The sequence below is a fragment of a genome, unplaced genomic scaffold (assembly GCF_019419815.1).
Source record: "Pyrus x bretschneideri cultivar Hongxiangsu unplaced genomic scaffold, Pyrus_bretschneideri_v1 Contig4, whole genome shotgun sequence".
Taxonomy (NCBI): domain Eukaryota; kingdom Viridiplantae; phylum Streptophyta; class Magnoliopsida; order Rosales; family Rosaceae; genus Pyrus; species Pyrus x bretschneideri.
This window is the reverse complement of record NW_025999723.1, coordinates 3893167-3914791: the sequence shown is the minus strand read 5'-3', so window position 1 is coordinate 3914791 and position 21625 is coordinate 3893167. Positions and strand designations below refer to the sequence as shown.

Sequence of the window (21625 nt, the reverse complement as noted above, 5' to 3'; positions counted from 1 at the left end):
ATGGTTTGTTAAAATTCAATGTCGTGTGGGCCCCATAACTAATCCTCATTTTTATGAAAAAATGGTGATCCCTTCCTTTAAAGACTTCCCATACATACATATATATATATATATTAAATGTAACTGTTATAACGTTACAATTGATAATATGTTAATCTTATTTATACAGCCTGGTGTTACATGATGGATATCGTACATTGATCCCCCATGTTAAATGATAAGCTAAAATAGAGTCGTGACCCCAACAAATGCGTAGTCAAAGGTCGAACTCGTATTGGGAGTTTCAAATCTTTGATAGCTTTCCACTTTTATAATAAAAAAAAAATATTAAGAATTATTGCTATTGTTAAAGGAAGTAATCTTCATATATCCACGATTTTATTTAAGAAAAACTAATGAAAAATGCTTGAAAATTTTGAGTTTTAATCAAAATAACAAAAATGTGTTGTAAGTAAATGGTATCATGAGTGATTTGATAAATAAAAAAAATAGTACCAGAAGTAACTTTTTAGAAGAAAAATATCATTTTCGTTAAAAATGAACAGTACTGTAAGTGTTTCGTTAAAACTTATTTTTATTTACTTTCTAGACAATTAAATAAAGTAAAACATAAAAGTAAATAACATGTACATAAGTCATTTTCTTTGTTGAATCTCAATTTTCTACAAGTTGAAGTTGACTCTCCCTTCCCCCACTCCTAGCATGTGCAAATCAGAAACAAGCATGACTCAACATTTTTTGCTTTGTGGATGGTAGAGAAATATCGGTACGACTTTTTGTTTATGATACTTATACTATACATGTTATGAGCAGAATTGATGCCGGAGGAATTAGAACATCAAAAATTATATAGTTTTACGAATAACATGGTCGGACATTCTTAATGTTTTTTTTTGTTGGATAAACAAAGACAGGGAAGGGAGCTAGGTTAGCTAGGCTGACATGGCAATAGTTTTGACCTTGCTTGAAACTACAATTTGGTCCACTAGCATTGGAATTTCAGATCCCAATTTTTTGTGTAAAACGTGGTATTTCAAAGTTCTGCACTTAACCTCCTCCTCCTCCAACTAACCAGGAAAATGACATGCAACATCAGTTGTTCACCATTAGAATTATTGGAGTAAATTGCGATTTGACTTTCTGAATTATTATATTAGTTGAAGTTGTCCTGTTGAATTATTTTTGTAGTAAATTAATTTGATGAACTATTTAAAATTACCTAATTAGCTCTTTATCGTCAGATTCGGTGAAATTTCCTTCTTTGCAGTCAAATACTGCCAAGTGACTAGCACGTGATTCTCACTTGATGGTAAAGTGGATGAAGCTCATCGAATTTGGCGATGAAGGGTTAATTAACTGATTCAAATAGTTTAAGGGGTTGTTTACAAAAAAAAAAAAAGGAGAAGAGAAATGCTAACGATACTCTTAAATTTGGACTCTTAATTCCCATGCCAACATTATAAAATGTTGTGCTAAAAACATGAGTTGGCTCCTGTATAGTGAGGAGAATTCAGGTTGTGTGGCTTTCTCTTATATGGGTATGTTTTTTCTGACTTGACTCAACTTGACCTACTTGACTTAGTAGTTAGAATATCTCTTTCATATGACGAGAGTCATTGGTTCAAAACAAATAGTAGTTCATAAAGACTCAGAGAGAGTTCCACTTTTGAGAGAGTTTCCTTAACATTTCTCAAAATATAGTTAAGAGGTAAATCTGAATTGAAATAATAGTTGACAAAGTCAAACGGGTAAACGATAGTTTACTCAATCGTTAATCAATGATCATCCAAATGCCTTGGCACCACGTGTATGGACTTATCTTATATATGATGCGATCCGTTGTAGCATGCCCTACCACCCAAGACGATTGCATTCATGTCAAGCCAACATAATTTTCAATACTGTCCATTTTCATAATGACGGGTAAATGTTATTATTAGCTAGGCAAAAATAAATTCCTCAACTAAAAAAAAAAAAAAGAAGAAAAAAAAGAAGAAGATAAATTTAACCATAATCGAAACATTATTGTCGTAGTATTCTAAACTAATTGATCGTTGTCATGTGTAAAAAGTTGAAACACGTAGCAATATTGTAGTAATTTGGGTTGGGCTACGAACAATGCCACTATGACAGATTGACAGTACGTAAACTCTACAAAAATCATATTTTGAGATTCGTCATGCGGGTTTAGCGAGTCAAAGTCAAGTCAATTTCATATGCGCACTAACGATAATTAAGATGCACTTGTGTTAGTATCCCAAACCTATTGAGCATCGTTAAATGAAAAGGTTAAAATATAAGGCAACGTTTGATTGATTTAGCACACTGTCATTGGTGACATCCAATGGGTACTAGTACTAATCCTCTGAAAGGAAAAACAAATACGAGGGAAGGGGCACCAATTTAATCACACTGTTGGATGTTCCAACTGGAACAAATGGAACATCCCAATGCTACATTAACACAGTACACAGGGGGAGCAAGGAAAACTGCTTAATTGTACATTCTACAAATTTTTACAACAAACTCTGGAAAATTGCTAACTGCCTCAATCATCCGAGCTATATTCACTCGATTCAGGAAGAACGGCAACAGCAGCGCAGCAAAACAACTCTTTATCCTTCAGGAGAAGACAGCTTCCATCTGAATTCCATTTTAGATCAACTATGCTAAACTGTGGTTGCGGCGGGATGCTCACACAGTAGGCACCACCAGGAGTCCACATGTACAGATGAGAACTTCCTGTGCAAACAACAAGACGAGTGCACGTAGGATCCCAAACTGCTGCACGAATAGGATCTTTCTGCACCAAGATAGCAGCGAGTTCAAGATGGCGTATGTCCCATATCCAGAGAATGCTTGGCATGCTATCATTGCGGGTACAGATATATTGGCTATTGTTGCTCCATGACATTAGACCTGCAGCAAAACCTCATAGCTTTAGCCATATGTCATACAATGAAATCCTGAACAATTTTGAGGCACCACCTAAGGATACTAAGACCATTACTCAAACAAAATCCCTCACCAATACGTGGAAGGTGCATTATACAGTGTACCAAACCCCGTTCATCGATGGAAGAAATTTGCTACCTATAAGGCTGATAGTACCCCCCACATCAAGATCATCTATCCTCCAACCGGTTAAAATAATTCAATGGATAAAAATATCGTTACGCGAAGTCAATGAATAAAGGCAGCTGACACCGCTGCCAAGGGATTCTGTCACATCTGATGGCCTCAGTTGAGGACATTTAACGTTATCTGACGGCTAGGTCGTCTAAGTGCATCTTCTCCTATCTAATGTAAAGTGGCTAGAACATAAACCAGTTTGATTGTCTTCATATTTGACTGTTTACAAACTTTGTATTCATTTGCATCAGACAGTACAAGAGGGAGCAAGGGCTTACCAATTCCCTGTTTGGGGTTAGGCTTGTCTACAGGAGGCTTCTGAAAAGGCAAATTGATGGGCATTTCTGTAACTTCGTATCTGACTCTGATGTGTCCTTCATCTACTTGAAATGAAACAAAAATCACGGAGGGAAAAGAAAAGGGGATCAAATCAAATAAGTCTTGCATATTAACAGAAGGATCCGTGATTCCCTGGGTAATTTATCTATCATGAAAAAGACAGGCCACTGTGCTACACTCAAGAAGAATGTAGAAGGCTAGTGCATGCAGACAAATAGTACAGCACATTATTTGCATACTCTGATCACCTTTTATAAGTTAAAAAGAACCGTACCAACATGGCAACATCGTGCTTACCATTATTGCCTTCTGCAAAATCATCACTTATACTTAGCTCAGACATATCAAGTAGCAGTGGCTCATCTACTTCCTGGCATTTAGACATTAAGGGGGTGAGAAATCTTCCAATAAACTAAAAGAACATGATATCTGCCTATCTCAAATATTAACAAGCAATAACCTTAAACACGGCAGCACAGCAGGGAGCACGGACAGTAGATAGATGCATAAATTCAGCAAAAGTCTTCCAAGTCAAGTGATTCAAAACCCGCAACATCTGGTCATAACTACCCACTGCTAGAAACTGGCCACATGGAGACCATGAAACACTTTTTACGCCCAATGCACTTTCGTATGCTTGATACTTATATAGGCACCTCCCATCTGGTGAGTATATTAGAACCTGTATCAAACCACACCATGAGCTTTTACAAACTAAACCATGATATAACTACCGCAAATCTTTGTGCCTTAACAAAGACAAAAGAAATGAAGTTCTAACCTTATATTCTAGAGGAGAATCCCATATCACGATTGCACTGTCATCTGGTGACCATTCAATATCGGCCAAGTCCAATGTGTCCACAGCAAATACACCCATTATTTCCCATGTATGACAGGATAGAAGATTAATATAGTCCTTGCAATCACGCCTTGTGCAAATTGCAGCAAATTGCCCATCTTTGGTAAAAGAAACTCCCTTGGAAGGATGCTTTGGCCATTGCACATGTACACATGCTGTGTTTAACAGCGACCAAACTGTTAACCGCAGTTGGAAGTCTGATGTGGTAATTATGTGACGGCTATCTGGGCTCCACCTAGCATAGGCAATACCGGCAGGACCTTCATCTATCTTGCATGTCCATTCAGGTTGGGCCAGTGACCATGCTTGTATCATTGGTCTTTTATATAGACCACAAAGAATGTATTCAGAATCAAGCGCCCATTCGATATAGCTTATCTTATCCAAACATGAAAACAACTGCACAACCTGCATTAGAAATGGCATATAATTATATATCAGACAACTTACTTTCTAGATAAACGAAATGGAGTTCAGCAATTCAAATTTGAAGTCAGATATAAATTGTTGCAAAACATCACTGCATGTGAAGAGTGCAGAAACCTGTTTCAACCATTTTTTCCTATTGTGTGTGTTCAAACCCTTGAAGGTAAAACTTTGCCTCCACAAAGTCCAAAACCTTATAACTGCTTATGAACCCCACCGTACAATTTTTCCCACGGTAAAAGAGTAAACAGATCAGAATGGAGCATTACTCTATGGATTAGTTTACCTCAAATTACGGTTGAAATCATCGGTCTATATAAACTCTCTATGTGTAAGAAACATGGAAATAAATATCCTCGGATTTTCAAATATTTACTTGTAGAGAGCCTGAAGGAAAACATGCCTCATGAACTCACTCAAGTTTCAAGTTTTTCTCTGACAAAACAATATTTCATGATTTCCACTATCGCTGTTGCACAAGCTCCTAAACACTACTTTAAGATCATTCAAATTTCATGAATACATAGCGGTCCAACATTTGCTTTGAATCGCATGGCGAAAAACACATACTGAGACTGTTGTGATCCCTGATCAGATCATCGGCATTAAATTAAGTTCTGCTATAAATGAAGAACAAAATCTAACTTCTATTCAAATTTCTCAGCAATCAAACAGATTACATCATACTGAAGCTACAACACTACATCTTGTTAGTCAACAGCTAAATGCAACGGCTGAGATCTACAGAAATTTAACTATGTAAATGTACCCAATCGAGCCAGCTCAATTGCGCACCATATGGTTGATTTTGTAAATGCAGAGAGATAAAAAATGAACGAATTAGGACATATGGAACTTCATTTTCCTGGCATTTTCTCGGCAACCAAACAGAGCAGGAAATAAATTTACTAAATTCAAAAAGCAAAATGATAATAGAAAACCTTAAAGGAAAGAGTGTCGCGAATGACAAGGCGGTAGTCGACGGCGACGGCAATGTAGCGAGCATTAGGCGAGAAGCAACAAGGACCGGTCTGCTTGTAAGCCTCTGTAAACTCCATTCACATTCAGATCAAAATTTCCGGAGCACAGCACTCCCTGCTACCTTATATTTCAATTGTAGGCTTTCATACAAGCTGCGAAATGAAGTACTGCGGTGGTCGCTGTGGCGGCGGCGGCGGCGGTGGTTGCTGTTGCTGGAGATTTTTTGGTGGAGTGGGTTTAGATCTGCGAATGTTGGGGGATTTTGGTTTGAATTTCGAACGAAAGATGAGAGATGGGCCGAGACTAAAATCAGTCGGCCCAAAGTGGTATTTTAATTTTTTTGCGGCTTCGGCGCTTGGCCGGCCCTTTGTTTTGGGCAGGAAACTACTGTCAAGGGTAAATCAGACCAGCGAGCGATCGGTTCGGCTCGACACCTATTTTCAGTAATAAATCAATTAGCTGGTTTAGTACAAATTAGGTGTCGAGCTAATACGAACATTTGCTCGGAGTGATCTGATTTACCATTGACACCTAATTCGAACTAAATTTGCTAATCAATTTTATTATGAAAAATAGAAAATAGAAGTTTCATAAATGCTTAGGTGACAAATCGAAATTAGAAGCACCCAATTTTTCAGTATGCTGAAAAATTGTTCGAGAAGTGCATCAGATCGCGTTTCAACCACACTGAAAAATTTTTTCATGACCGGAGATGCGAGGATGGGGCGGCAATCCAATGCCACGTCAGAGGGAGGGGAAGTCCGGCGGTTTTTCTTAAAGGGGCAGAATGGGAAGCTCAACGTTAATTGGGTTGGAAGAGCATAAATAGCGGGTGCAAATAAAAACACCGTTTTCACAGTTCCTGCAAGTGAACGCATTAACCGCCACCATCACCCGCAAACTTTAAAAAGAACAAAAACCCTAAACCCTCCAGAGGCGCCTCTGAGAGTCAGTCACCGTCCCCAAACCAAAACCCTAAAACCTCTGGAGCCGTACGAATATTCCATACAGAACTCCATTGACTAAGTATTCATCAGCTTCTAGAGAGAGAAAGAAAGGAGAGAGAGAGACATGGCGACCTCGATTGCTGCTCAGCTAGAAGCCATAAAATCCGTGATACAAGCCGACACGGAGCCGTCGGGGTCCAGCAAGAAGCCGTTCACCCGCCCTTCCATTCTCTTCGACGCCAAAGAGGCCGCCGATATCGATGTCCACACCATTTTCTCCATAGCACTCCAAGGTCACTCTTCTTTTTTTTTCTTTTTTTGCTGTTTGTTTCTCGAGAAAATATAAGAGGGAAAATCGCTGATGCTCGCTATTGAAGTGAGCTAGTAATGTCTATAAATTGGCCTGTTAGTGTGCGTTTTGGATTCAATTTTTGTAGGAGTCAAGGCAAGCAACTTAATTTAGAGTTCAGTTTCTATTTTTTCCGCTAAATTAGTTCTTAAAATTGAATTATGTCTCTATTTTCAGGTCTGGAGGTCCTTGTAAGCGTTGACGAGCGATTTAGAATCTATAAGAATGACTTGTTCAGCCAAAAAAGCAAAGATTTGGATAGAGAGTTGATGGGCATTGAGGACAATAATCGGATTAATGCTTCGATTAGTTCGTACTTACGGTTACTCTCAGGACACTTTGAGCTGTCATCATCAATCAAGACACTTGAGTACTTGATACGCAGATACAAGTAGGTGTTCATGTCAATTGTCTTTATTTCCTTTTTCAAATAATTTATGGGAAATTATCATCTCATGTTGTATCTGGGAATTTCAGGATTCATGTCTACAACTTTGAGGAATTAATTTTGTGTGGTTTGCCATACCATGACACCCACATTTTTGTTCGAATAGTTCAGTTGATTAACTTGAGGTTTGTAAGTTATAATTCTTCTACATTGTTCGTCATTTGCTGAAGTTAACAGAATTGACTTGATATTTCATTGTGATTCAGAAATAGTAAATGGAAATTTCTGGACGGCGTAAAAGCTTCTGGTGCACCACCACCTAGAAACGTTATAGTCCAGCAATGTATCCGTGATAAGGGGGTTTTGGAGATTTTATGCAACTATGTGAGTGTTTGCAACTCTAATTGGTTGTTTGATTGCGTTATTGTCATGATTCTTTTTTATAAAAAAGGAGTTCTTTTTAATGACTGTTATCCTACAGGCATCCCCATCAAAGAAGTATCGCCCTTCAAGGACCGTGATAAAATTTTGCATGGCAGTTGTTATCGAGGTTTTGGGTTCTGCTACATCCGTTGACAGTGATGTTGTGAAGAGAATCCTACCGCTTGTTGCTTCTGGACTTGAGTCAGGCACAAAAGGACATCCAGAAAATAAGGTGAGGCTCCACAAATTTTCATTTTGGAGATTTTAGCAGCTCCTGAAACCATTGTGCATTTGTTAAAACTGTACCAAAAATAGAAGAAGATTATAGTATGCTTTCTAGACACATACAAGGAATAGGAAAGCACAAAATATTGAAGGATGGGCTGAACTTGGATTACTTTGCCACGTTACCATGTTCCGTTCGTCTTGCTCTGGGCTGCCTCTGTGATTTTTGTTTTCTTTTTCAGCTATGAAGTTTAAATTATAAATTCATTTTGTAGGCCGGAGCCCTGATGATTGTTGGTTTGCTAGCAAGTAAAGTTACATTATCTCCCAAGCTTGTGAAGAGTTTGATCAGGTCAATTGCTGAAATTGCTCGAGAGGAGGCAAAAGAGTCGGCTGATCTTCAGTTGTTTCGCTTATCACTTATGACTTTGATCAACCTTGTTCAGGTACTGCTTTGTTCTGATATGCAGTAGATTGTAGCATTATTCCTGAATTTTACTGTGTCATTTCTCCTTGAATACTGGCTGACGTCTTTATAATAGATCATCTTTTTGGTTGGGTTGTGGTCATTGTCCCTTAATCCAGTGATCTTCCTATAACCCTCTTTCTTAATTGTTTTAAAGAAAAATGAAAATCCTTCAGTTAAGAGTCGTTTTATAAGAGTTACTGAATTTCCCTGATTAGTAATATGGTTTTCTGCTTGTATGTATATATTTTCTTAAATTTCTTGTACTTATATGTTTCCATGAATTTTTTCAGTTGCAAGCTGTGGATATGTTCCCAATCAAGAGTTTGGAGATTTTTATGGGCATTAGGTAGTTCTTGGTTCCAATAAACTTCCATAAAGTTTAATACCTTCTGCAATTAGTTTCATGTTCTCTAAGGTTATTTTCTACTTTAATTTTGAAGGGATATCGCTGGAATACTTTTGGGACTGTTTAACGAGTTCAATATTGATAGATTCATTTTGGTGCTTTTGGATTCTCTGGTTGATTACAGGTTAGAATCCAGTTTAATTTTCACTTATTATTGTAGACATTTCAATTCTCCTTCCTGTTTCATTCAACTTTGATCATTTATTTGCAGTTCGTCTAATGAATCATGTCAGCTTGCTTTGATCTCGGTATTAGAGACAATTCCTTCCAAGAGTTTTGTTCAACATGTAGTTGCTAAGGTCTTATCATCCTGCTTGCAAAATTCACAGAAAATAACAAATTCAACATCATCAATATCAGGTATTTTTGTTTTAAGTTTTTTATTTTTATTTTTAAAATTTTTATTCATGTTATATCTTTACAGGCATTCTTGTTCTGCTCTCTTTTTGAAAGTTATTGTTTAATGTGCCCATTCTTATGACCGCACTTGCTTTTCTTGTCATATGATTATGGAGCTGTTGTGTAAACATTCTTCTGTGCAAACTATTTTTAACTGTTTCCTATGCATTTCTCATCATAATTTTTGGTTGCCTTCTAGGAAGCTGGGTGAAGAAAATCTTAATTGTTCTTAGCAAGAAATATCCATCTGAACTACAGGGAGCGGTTCAGAAATTTCTTGATGTATGTTTCCGACCTTCGCTCTCTCTATACCCATGCATGCTTTCTTTGTTCTTGTTCAGGGTATTCTGATTTGACTTCTTGGACAGGAAAAGAATGTGCAAACGAAGAAAGGGGGCTCAGTATATGAAACTTTGGGTAAAATGTTGGATGGTAACTTGGACACGTCACTGGCTTTTTCGGAATCAAAAATTTGGTTTGGGTTGCATCATCCAAAGGTATTCTTGGTATCATCACATTTCTATTTCTATGTATGAATGTGTATGCTGTCAAGAAGTTGTGGAAGCAATATCCTGATGTAAGCTTGTGCTATTGTGTATTTTTGTAATGTGGCCTAGGCTGATGTTCGTCGCCGTGTACTGTCTGCATTGGGCACATCAGTTGTCCTGGAAGCCAAGGCTACTAATCCACAGGTAGTTTTGTGGTTGCAAAATCTGAAGAAGATATTGTTCAATTTTACTAATGCTGCATCAACCAAGTTGCAAATGTATCCAAATTTAATGTTTTGTTAGTTTTTCTTGATGGAGATGCTATTTGCAATTTCCCAATGCTTGTGATTTCTGGGTTATTGTTTTCACATAACTAAGGTCTTTTGGTAGTTTTGAAGTAGTTTTTATTACGTAATTAAATTTATTTAATTTTGTTGTTTTGTTTAGTATTTTTTTGGTATAATATAAATCTGGTTGGATTTGCTTACTAATTAATGGGCACGTTTTCCTTTTCTCTTTTCGTGGTTGATATAATTAAAGTGTTCAACACTTAAAACTGGAAGTGTTTGTGTGCAAGAAGAGAGGGGGAAGTGCTGGGGGAGGGGGGTGTTTGATATTCATGCATATGCATAAGCATTCTGTTACTTTCAGTGTCAAATCGTCCTGGCTTAGTTCATGATTTTATTTTTCTGTGTGCCAGAGTTTTGTAACCATCCAAGATGCCATATTGCGACAGCTTCATGATGATGATCTTACTGTTGTGCGGGCGGCTCTGTCTGTAGAGAAATTGTCCACTATAATAAATTCTTCCAATCTTGTTGAAGCACTGGATAATGTTCTTAAAAGATGTTTTAGTATTCTGATATCAAGTGAGTAACTATTAATTGAATGCTTTCCCTCCATATTTTATTCTCTCATGTTGAGTTTCCCTTACGCTGGCATGCACATGTCTAATTTTCAATCTTTTTTTCTTGCAGGTTCGTTGGAGAACACCAGTCTAGCATGTGATGTTGCTGTTTTGTGCCTGAATAATGCTAGCTCTGATATCCATGATAATGTTGACCATTGCAATATACTTGCTGCCATGATATTTCCTCTACTCCTTGTTCTGCCTAAGGTTGTTTCCTTTTTGTCTAAGACATCAAATTTAATCTACCATTCTCCATTTCTCCAGTTCTTGCACCGACAAGTTGAAATTTTATTAAAAGATTCATGTTTCACCGTGTACAGACACAAAGGTTAAATTTGAAAGCTTTGGAATTAGCTAAGGAGGTAAAATGGCCACTTTTTGAGAATCTTGCTGGCGCAGCTTCCAGTACAGCAATTGTAAGTCATCTCGTTGTTAGCTCCACCATGTTTGCTCTCTTCAATTCTTTTCTTCAATTTACCATGAGTTGGGTAAAATGTTAAATAAGCTTTTAGAAAGCTGTGTGCTTGTGTATGGAGTGTAGTCTCTATTTCTATTTTGATTACTTCGTTTTTATTTTTGAGTTATGCATGGTTATCTGGTAGTGGTAAGTGCAATCCATGTGAAATGAGTAACTCTGAAGTTGTAAACCTGAATATAGGCATCACAACCAGGAAGGCTGTCCTCAATTAACATGGACACCATTACTGGTCTGGCCAGCAAGTTCTTGTTGCACCCTGAAGAATTTATGCCGTGGCTTATTAATAATGCTAATGCCTTCGAGCCGTCAAGGACACTTTTTTTCTTGGTGATGATGCAGACACTTGTTATTCAGAAGAACGGTAAGTTCTCTTTTTCCATTCTATATCAGGAATCAATCAATCAATTTTTCTCTTGCGGTGGAGTTTTGAACCCTTTTTCTGTGTTTTCACTTGTGAATATATGTATTGCCAATTGAATTCTGAAATGACTTCTCCCTACTTTTTGTACTTCTATTCTTTTAGCATAATTGCTGGTTTGTGTATCTTCTATATCAATGTCTGTCCCTGTTGTTCTTGTCTTCCTCTCCCCTTTCTGTTTTGGCACTTAAAGAAATTGATTCTAGTTTTGTTCTTTATGCGTCAGAATCTGATGAAACTTTGGCCCTTTTCAAAATTGGGTTTCCTGCACTAAAGACCGAATGGGAAGCATTTGAGTCTGTAGGTGATAGCTCTATAGAGGAGGTATGAGAAAAACTCTCTGGAGCTAGCCTGAAATTTCAACTTCCAAATCTTACATTGATGCTGATGAGCTTTGTTGTTCCATATTTTTGTAGTTCGATACAGAGTTGCTAAATTGGGATTGCAGAACGTTCCTTGATAAGCTTGATTCCAATTTGAAATCATTAAATGCAAATATTCTCCTATGCCTAGTTTGGAAGTTAATGAAGGCATTTTTGTCCGTGATGCCTGCAAATGTCTCCGTGGTAAGTGATTCCTTATGTGGTCTGCTTCTTGAGACTAGTACGTTAAGTGGTCATGGATACCTCTTGTAAAACAATGGACATGGGGATCACATCTGTATCTATTTGTGTTGTTATCTCTACTAAATGTGATATATGTTTTTTTAATTATTGCAGGATGATGATAAGAAGTGGGTTAGCTGGCTTAGGGACTTGTTTGTCTTTTTTTCAGTTTCTAAATTTAAGAAAGTTTTCAAAGAACACCGCCATTACCTTGTCACAAAGTGCAAGGTCTCTGCTGTTTGCTTCTTGCCCAAGTTTTTCACAGAAGAAGGTGAATTGCTACCTTTCGATATATCTTCTGTGACTTTCTTTTGCTTTCCTTCTTTTGGAGCTTTTGATTCTTTGGCATTATTGTTACTCCGTATTTCTTTGCTCAAGGATCATCTTGAATTGACATATTGTGTGATTCACTTTACAGATGTTCCAGTTGCGGTCCAAGTTGAGAGTCTTAATTGTTTTACATATATCTGTCGTCAACCAGAAGTTAGATTGCCAATCCAACTTCTTGCGGAATTTCCATCTGTTCTTGTTCCATTGGATAGTTATAATCAGGTACCTTGGCGGTCTTTTCTCTTTTCTTATTGTATTTTCCCTTGGCTGACTAGATGAAACTATTTGGAGTAAAACGGTTAATTGGTTAGCTGTTTACTTCCCTGTCAAGTGTTTTTATTATGTTCTGCGTTTCATTATGCTATAAGCACAGGCAGTAAACTTCGTTTGCTGGGATTTATTCTCGGTTTGTGCCCTTCTTCCAGGATATAAGAAATGCTGCCATGAGCTGTATTGAGGGGTTACTCACACTTTGGGCTCATGTTGACTCTTCGAGCAAGAAAAATGGTATTACTTGGAATAAATACTTTTTACCCTTGTCCATTTTGTTTTTATAAGTGCCTAACTGAGCTTGTAAAATGCCAGGAAACCATGCAACTTGGATACATTTTCTTGGTAAGCTTTTGGACTTGGTGGTTCAGCAAAAAAGACTCATCTTATCAGACAAAAACTTTCTTCCTTCCCTTTTGGCCTCTTCGCTCAGCCCATCCTACGAGAGCTTCATGTCACCAAAGAATATTGAGCTAAGGTGATATAGTGTTGTTATTTTTGCCTTTGTATCACTATTTCATCTTACACATTCATCTAGGATGAGCCTTGGTTTGTTGCTTCTAACTTGGCTGTTGAAGAAATTTGTCTTCAATTAATTTCTTCCACGGTTGCATTTCTTATGAAAATGTTCGCTTTGTTATGTTGGTGATGCGGTTAATATGCTCTAAAGTTCATTGTCGAGCATGATAATAATACATTTGATTGTTAACTTTAACACGGAGTTTTTTGTAGGGTTGATCAATCTACAAGAGAGAAGATTCTTGCTTTCATTTTAAATTCCGCCCTGAAACTGCCTGATTATGCAAAGGTTGTTTTTGATCTGCTGTTACCTTCCAAATCCTGCTCTTCTTCTAAATGCTTTTTGTTATTATTACTATTGTTTTTCAAAATTACCATCAGCTACATAGGAATTAATGGAGTTGATTGTTTCTGTCAGCTTTCAATTTTATCTTTGCTTAAAGGAATGGGCAATGCCATTTTACATGATAGAGAGATGAAGTCATTTTTATCACTGCTTTTGAAGAGACACAGTCAAGATTGTGTCTCCAGCCGTAGTTTGTCAAAAACTGAAGTTCAGATACTATGCCATCTACTGGAGGTAAGTCAACGATGTTCTCAAAGTATTGTTTGACTTTATGCACACATACTTCATCTTACTTTTACTCTGTAATGAGAAACTTGGCTTCTTCCTATTCTAGAGTTGTGCTATGCCTTCTTCATCGGATAAGCATGTTTCAGAGGATCATTTGTTGGAGGCTTTGAAGGTGAGAAACTATCAACTAGATTGTTGTGCATCCTGGTCATCAATGTTAAATCCTTTAACCTTACATGTGTTGACATTACTTTTTGCTATTCTAGTTGGATGGTTTGGCTCCAGAAGACCCTGCTGTTATACAGCCTTGTCTAACTGTTCTGCAGAAGCTTAACGGTCAAATATACAGTGGGCTAGAGACAGAAATACAGGTTAACTTTTCTGTTTTTGAAGAATTATGCATGTATGATGTATGTTGCTTGGGCAACATCAATGAGCTCTTTTGATAATTTGTTAATGTGTTTTTTTATATTCAAAAGTATGAATTTGAAGTAAAGATTCGTCTGTAGGTCACTAACAAGGGTAAATTACAAACATGTGACACCTATGTTAGTTCTCATTGTTTTTCCCTGAATTCCCTTATCTCCAGACGTAGCCACTGAACATTGACATCCTGTGAATTGTTAAACTGTTCTTATTTGTCACTTCACTGAAGCATAGAGATTTGTCCATGAATTGGAGATAGCAAATCCAGATAGGCTAAATTTGTCATCATTTTTTTGTATTGTGCAGGACCTTCTGTTTCGAAGACTTCTTTCTTTATTTCGGAATGCTAATGGTGATATTCAAAACGAAACTAGAGCGGCGCTGCTGCGGTTAAATGTTTGTTCTTCCTTCTCTGCCTCTATCTCCTTTTTTCTTTTTCTTTTTCGGGTTAATTTTGTGCTATTTGGTTTTGCTTTGCTTCATATGTTGTCAGACTAGCTAGTTTTGCCTGAAAAATGTGATGCTAGAGATAACTAATATATTTTTTGAACATTCAGCAAGTCTGTGATTGAGATTGGGTACTTTTTCTTGGAGTTGATTTATGTTTAGTTCATTGAACCATTGTGCATAGCATACAGCTCATTTGCATACGTTTGGATGTATCAGATTACCTGCTCTACTATCATTCGGACACTTGATTACATAGTTAAAGACAGAACTGGTACAGTGCATGGAAAGAAGAAAATGAAATTAGTAGGTCATCCGAAGTCCAGCCAGTCCCATGATTTGTCATGTAATGGAGAAAATGCGCTCTCTCTCCTTGGATCCCTCCTTGAAGTTTTGCTATTTAAGAAAGACATAGAGAACAGGTTGGTACTTTCTTATGCTACCACTGTTTTTAACAAACTAGAAAGTGAGGCTTTGATACCTTTTTTAGACTAATTGCTTTCAATTTGTTTGTTGTAGGGATTCTCTTTTGGGGTCACTATTTAAACTTCTTTCCAAAACATTTTCTGATGAGTGGGTAGACGGTGTTCTTGACCAGGATGAAAAGTGTATTCAAGTCCCTTCTAGCAATTCTGACTCTTTGTCAAGCACAATAAGTTCCATACAACAGACATTGCTGATAATCCTAGAAGATATTTGTTCTTCTCTAACACATTCAGTTTCATTGGGGGTATGCTGCGATATTTGGAATTTGAATTTGTTTTTCAGAGATGCTGACCGTACCATATTTTTATAGAGTTTAGTAGTTTGCATTTCTTTAATTTTGTATCCTTTAATTTTGTGGCAGGATGACATATTACATGAGATTGATGTCAAAATGTTGGTTGAATGCGCCCATTCTGCAAAAGATGGAGTTACTCGCAACCATGTATTTTCACTGATTTCATCTATCACAAAGATTATTCCGGAAAAAGTTTTGGAGCATATACTGGATATTTTTACTGTTATTGGTGAAGCAGCAGTCACACAGGTTTGTTGATATACTTTACTGTTTTTAACTAGCTAATGTTGTGCCTTGCACTGTCAACTTCTGGCCTGAGTTCTACTCTCTCACTGTGTAGAATAGTCATGGTTTATATTTTATTGTGTAGATTGACAGCCATTCACAGCGTGTGTTTGAGGATCTTATATCTACAGTTGTTCCATGCTGGTCATCTGGGTCAGGCAACAATGACAAATTGCTCCAGGTAATTTTTTACTGTTTTCAATGGTGAAGCTAGCAACTTGCAATGGGGGTTAATGTTTGTAACTATGTTGTGATTTCATTGGCTCTTCAGATTTTTATCAATGTATTGCCTGAAGTTGCCGAGCATAGAAGGCTATCGATCATTGTATACCTACTGAGGTACTGTTGGTTTAAACATTATTGAAATTCATCTTATTTTACCTTTTTAGGTTCCGCTTATGTTGTATGTTCATATGCAGGACCTTGGGAGAGGCAAATAGTTTGGCTTCATTACTTGTCCTTCTCTTCCGTTCATTGGTTACACGAAAAGGATTATTTTGCTTTGAGAGCATGCATACTTCAGATAGCTCCACAGCTTCATTACAGAGAGAGTGGGAATATTCTCTGGGTCTTCAAATATGTGAGCAATATTCATGCATGATATGGCTTCCCCCTTTGGTTTTGATGCTTAAACAAATAGGAGCTGGTATTCAGTCTCAAGAACTGTTTATCGAATTGTTAATTGCTATGCGATTCACCTTAAACAAATTGCAAGATCCAGAATTTGCCTTCAAGCTTGCATCAAGGGAAGATTCAGAAAAAATTCAGGTACTGATTTTTCACAAAAAAGAGTTCAATATAATAAGAATGTTAATTTACATAGGCTAATTAATAATGATGGGATCTGTTAAATTGATCAACAAATATCTTCCTTATTGTTATTAATATTTTTTTCCTTAGAAATTAGTTGATATCTATGTTTTGGTATGTCCTTCGTTAAGGTTGAGTGACTGTTTTCTGCTAAAATATGCAGGCTACGCTGGAAGAGCTCATGGAGCAGGTTGTCTCTATCCAGCAACTTGTGGATGCAACAAGGAAGAAAAGGAGTATCCATGTTTCTGTTAGGAAAGAGTTGAAGGAGTGCATGCATGCTGTATTAAGGACTATTACAGTGGTCATGATGCCCCAGACACACTTCAGTGGTATCACTAAGTTGCTTGGCCATACAGATAAAAATGTGGCAAAGAAGGTACTTATTGTATTCTACTTCTAGGACTTATAAATGTCTATAAGCATGCATACGTATTTATGTGTATCTGTATATGTATTTGAAAACCTGAGTAGGATTTGGAGGCTGCTAAGTATCAATTACTGTAATATGCCATAGTTCAATTTAACTGAAGTGTGAGATATCATTGACAACTGAGTTAAACACCAATTTGTGTGATTGGATATTTTAGCACTTCTTGTTTCTGCTTTAAGTTAGGTTGACAAAATTGGAAATTTGTAAAAAATGATTTGGCCTGAAAGTGTAAAAAGTAAAAGACTAAATCATAGTGCAAGAACTGGATACTTGATAACGATTTTTGTAGCAAGAAAACCTTGAAACAACTGGCTGAAAAGCAGATACTCATGACCCTGTCCTGCACCCAATGTGTAATCATCTCATGATATAGTTAGCAGTCGAATAGTGGTTCCTTGGTCTATTAATATTTTCTTTGCTTACAAGTGCCTTGTAATATCAATTATTCAATTTGCATTATGATAGGGAGTATATTTTTTTTTCACGTTAAGTTCAATTTTTGGGCAGGCACTTGGACTCTTGTGTGAAACAGTTAGGGAGCATGACATGGTCCGACCAAAGCAAAAACATAAATCCATTTCCAGTGATCGGTGGCAGCATCTGGACGAGAATTCTCTTGAATCGTTTCACAGTATGTGTTTGAAAATTGTTCAGTTAGTTGATGATTCATCAGATGATGTGGAAGTCTCCTTGAAGGTGGCAGCGGCTTTGGCTCTAGAAGTTCTGGCCCATAGGTTTTCTTCTAATCATTCCATCTTCATTGAGTGTCTACCATATGTAACAAAAAATATCAGTATGCACGACTTGGCAGTGTCCTCTAGCTGCCTTCAAGCAACTGGTGCTTTGATTAATGTACTCGGGCACAGGGCACTATCTGAGCTTCCTCACATAATGGAAAACTTGATTAGGATTTCTCGCAAAATATTTTTATCTTCAGATATGAAAACCATATCTGGTGTGGGTGGCACGGATATTGCGTTACAAATACCAAAGGAATCTCTTATTTTATCTATTCTAGTCACTTTGGAAGCTGTTGTAGTTAAGCTAGGAGGTTTCTTGAACCCCTATCTTGAAGAAATTACAAGAATTATGGTGCTTGATCTTGATTATGCGTCAGGGTCTGATCCGAAACTGAAAATGAAAGCTGACTCAGTTCGAAGGCTCATCACTGAGAATATCCCTGTAAGCATCTGAACAATGTTTTTATTGTATTATTGCTTATAGGAAAATGGGTTTTCCCCTTATTATGTCATCTCACGTAATATCAATTCCGGTTATCTTATCCAGGTTCGACTTGCCCTACCGCCCTTGCTGAAAATATACTCTAGTACGGTTGAGTCTGGTGATTCGAGCTTAGCAGTTTATTTTGGAATGCTGGAAAACATGATTGGTAGAATGGATAGATCATCTGTTAGTGGTTACCATGCTAAGATTTTTGACCTCTGCTTGCTTGCTCTTGATCTACGTCGCCAACATCCTGCATCTGTTCAGAAAATTGATGATGTAGAGAAGATTGTGTTCAATGCAATGATTGCTCTCACTATGAAACTCACTGAGAGCCTGTTCAAGCCTCTTTTCATTAGGAGTATTGATTGGGCAGAGTCAGATGTGGAAGATATTGCAAGTGTGGGAAATATACCTAGGGCTATATCTTTCTATGGTCTGGTAAATAAACTTGTTGAGAACCATCGGTGAGTCAGTTCTTCCTGTCTGTGCTTACAGTTACCAGAAGTTACTTGTAGTGATTTGATTGCCCTTCTGTGTTTTGTGTGTGTGTGTGTGTGTCTCTGGTGCCTGTCTGTGAATTTGGTTTACGATTGGGGCCCTTGATTTCAGAGATTGGGTTGAATATGTGATGCTTGACTGCAACAAATAATAGTTATTTCTTCACATTAAACTTTGTGCGTTCTTGTGAGTAAAAAATGGTATTAAATGGATTCAGCTGGTCTCTGATGATCTAACTTGCTGCATCTTAGGATTGATCATTGCATCACCTTTTTTTAAGTCTTATTTTGTTTGATTTCCTTATTCAGAGACTGATAATTCAAGTGAATTCATAATTTATTTTATGTTAATTTCATTATTTTAAACTGCAGATCTCTTTTTGTTCCTTACTTCAAATACTTGGTGGAGGGTTGTGTGCGTTACCTTACTGTTGCTGGAGATGTGAATACTTCTGGTTCAACACGAAAAAAGAAGGCTAAAATTCAGGAAGGGAAGGACAACAGTATATTGCTTGGCAACTGGCATCTCAGGGCTTTGGTGTTATCGTCTTTACACAAGTGTTTTCTCTATGATACTGGAAGCCTGAAGTTTTTGGACTCTTCAAATTTTCAGGTCAGTCCATCTTTTATTTTCAAATATTGTATCCAGGGATAAGTAATGTGTATAATTTCTTTGTTTATATTGGATGCCGTTGAGCCCTACAAGTCAGGAGAGACAAGAGGTGGAAAAAGGGAGATTTTAATGGAGGGAACCTGTAATTAAAGATATTTTTTTTCGAAATTATTTCTCAAAATTAAAGATATTCAGTTGGTCACGACGTGAAGAATCTTAAATGGATGGAGGGAACCTTTTTATGTTTCTTCAGCGATGATGTTGTCTATATAAACTTTGTATGTGTTCTTGGTCTTCTACCTTGTGAAAAAAATTTCATCTGAGTTCTTGGAACCAACCTTCTATATTTTCTTTAGCCTCTTCTCGACCTTGGAATGAAAGATAGGTTCTTGAAGACACATTGCCTTTTAGAATTTGGAAGATTCATTATGTTATGCCATTATTTCTGTTATTTGTTAAAGCTGCTTGAATTTGCAGGTTCTACTGAAACCCATTGTTTCACAGCTCGTCGCTGAACCACCATCGTCTCTAGAAGAGCATCCAGACATACCATCCGTGGAGGAAGTTGATAATTTATTGGTGGTTTGTATTGGTCAAATGGCTGTGACTGCAGGAAGTGACCTTTTATGGAAGCCCTTGAATTATGAGGTGATTTTCTTTTTCATGATATTTTACGCTTATGTACACAAATCTCTACTTTGTTCTTGTCTTTGTCACAGTCCAGATTCATATGAAGAAGTTCGACTTTACATAGGTTTCTTAAAATAGCCGAACACGCGGTTTTTCCAGCCTTTTCTTCGATTTTCTCTCTTTTAGTTCAAAGATTAAGCTTCTCTTCCTGCATGTTTGTCTTTGTGTTCTTACACTTTTACATTGTGAATCCAGGTGCTGATGCAGACACGCAGTGACAAGGTACGGACCCGAATTTTGGGCCTGAGAATTGTTAAGTATCTATTGGAGCATCTGAGAGAAGAATATCTGGTATTCCTGCCCGAGACCATTCCGATCTTGGGAGAACTGCTCGAGGATGTGGAGCTCCCTGTTAAGTCTCTTGCGCAGTCGATTCTCAAGGATATGGAGACCATGAGTGGTGAAAGCCTCAGAGAGTACCTGTGAATGCAATTCATCCGCTGACGTTGGCCGAGCTTTTCTGTATCCCAGTGGTCGTTTTGCTCTGTTAATGACGGCAACGCAGGCTCCCTCGTCTTAGGGATTGGTTTATGTGTGGTCCTAGCGGAACTGCAAAAATTTTGATCGTTTTGGTTTACGGAATGGTTCGGACAGCGCCCGAAATGTTTACCTTCGTTTCATAGAGGGTGGTGTTGTGTACACAGACGCAGCCCCTAAGTTGGGCGTTTAAATTTTGTAGTTTTATTTGCATATAGTTTTCAAAGTTCGTATTTGCTCCTTTGCAATTCTGTTCGCAACCACAACAACGAAGCTATATCCACTAAGTGGAATTCTGTGCTTGGTTTTGCACCAACTCTTTCATTAGCTTCAAGTACCACGTCTTTCTTGAAGTCTTTTTCCAAATCTTTGTAGGTCTTTCTCCTCATTTTTGTAGTCAGCATCTGGTCATTTACGAGTAAGAAAAACAAGATAATACATGGCTTTGACAGAACATGTGGTATTAAAGCCCAGAACGGTAATTGAAATTCGTAACAGTCCATAGTTTATAAAAATAGAGTTTTAACAAAAAACTACGGTACTTTTTATTGTAACGAAAAATAATATTTTTACATTAAAAAGTTAATCCTGGTACTATTAATTTTACTCTATTTTGTTCTTATCGTTAAAATTTAAAGTTTTTAAGCTCTTAGTTTTTCTTTATAAAAATGACCAGATAAATGTTCTTTTTACAACTCTTGCTTAATGTTACGGTTTATATTTCTTTATTTATAAGTGAGATGACTCGTGTGGATGACGATACAAAATTATTATGACATATTCATTGTGTGCTTTACTGCCTTAGTCCAATTCCCCCACTCCTCGAAACTTTGTAGGGTTCTGTCAGGTAGGGGGTGTTAAATTATTGAATTTAACGTGTTAGTAAACGCATAAGTTAGTATATAGAGACGTCGTGGATGTACTATCAGAGTTTGGAAATGTAGAGACCATGTTCGGCCCATTGGGCTTATTCGATGGAATCCGATACAGGCCTTCAACAA

General features: G+C 37.3%; 2 protein-coding genes across 2 annotated transcripts; one reads left to right on the top strand and one right to left on the bottom strand.

The window, feature by feature from the left end:
- Positions 1-2281: 2281 nt before the first annotated feature.
- Positions 2282-6072, bottom strand: LOC103961916 (WD repeat-containing protein WRAP73). The gene is made up of 6 exons (XM_048565557.1): positions 5701-6072; positions 4253-4741; positions 3932-4153; positions 3769-3841; positions 3411-3512; positions 2282-2919 (listed from the first exon to the last, which is right to left on the bottom strand). Exons 1-6 carry the CDS (start codon positions 5815-5817, stop codon positions 2549-2551), a joined length of 1374 nt encoding a protein of 457 aa, XP_048421514.1. The 5' UTR covers positions 5818-6072; the 3' UTR covers positions 2282-2548.
- Positions 6073-6590: 518 nt separating this feature from the next.
- Positions 6591-20922, top strand: LOC103959794 (uncharacterized protein At3g06530). Its single transcript, XM_009372154.3, has 39 exons — positions 6591-6980; positions 7214-7427; positions 7514-7609; positions 7691-7808; positions 7906-8079; positions 8348-8518; positions 8832-8887; positions 8982-9071; positions 9159-9307; positions 9546-9628; positions 9715-9843; positions 9964-10038; positions 10535-10703; positions 10812-10951; positions 11065-11160; positions 11403-11583; positions 11867-11964; positions 12057-12206; positions 12360-12516; positions 12664-12797; positions 13001-13082; positions 13161-13323; positions 13578-13653; positions 13783-13944; positions 14045-14110; positions 14205-14309; positions 14671-14760; positions 15031-15233; positions 15331-15541; positions 15659-15841; positions 15963-16058; positions 16149-16216; positions 16297-16645; positions 16851-17066; positions 17628-18302; positions 18408-18811; positions 19217-19457; positions 19935-20105; positions 20343-20922. Exons 1-39 carry the CDS (start codon positions 6812-6814, stop codon positions 20571-20573), a joined length of 6441 nt encoding a protein of 2146 aa, XP_009370429.2. The 5' UTR covers positions 6591-6811; the 3' UTR covers positions 20574-20922.
- Positions 20923-21625: the final 703 nt, after the last annotated feature.

Excerpts from the sequence above, each read along its gene's own strand:
- LOC103961916 (XM_048565557.1), bottom strand. The coding sequence starts at position 5,817 with ATGGAGTTTACAGAGGCTTACAAGCAGACCGGTCCTTGTTGCTTCTCG. Across the intron at positions 3,842-3,931 it reads GCTGTGCTGCCGTGTTTAAG|GAAGTAGATGAGCCACTGCT; the intron begins GTTATTGCTTGT and ends TCTAAATGCCAG. Across the intron at positions 2,920-3,410 it reads TAACCCCAAACAGGGAATTG|GTCTAATGTCATGGAGCAAC; the intron begins GTAAGCCCTTGC and ends GTTTTGCTGCAG.
- LOC103959794 (XM_009372154.3), top strand. The coding sequence starts at position 6,812 with ATGGCGACCTCGATTGCTGCTCAGCTAGAAGCCATAAAATCCGTGATA. Across the intron at positions 10,952-11,064 it reads TACTCCTTGTTCTGCCTAAG|ACACAAAGGTTAAATTTGAA; the intron begins GTTGTTTCCTTT and ends CACCGTGTACAG. Across the intron at positions 14,310-14,670 it reads GGCTAGAGACAGAAATACAG|GACCTTCTGTTTCGAAGACT; the intron begins GTTAACTTTTCT and ends TGTATTGTGCAG.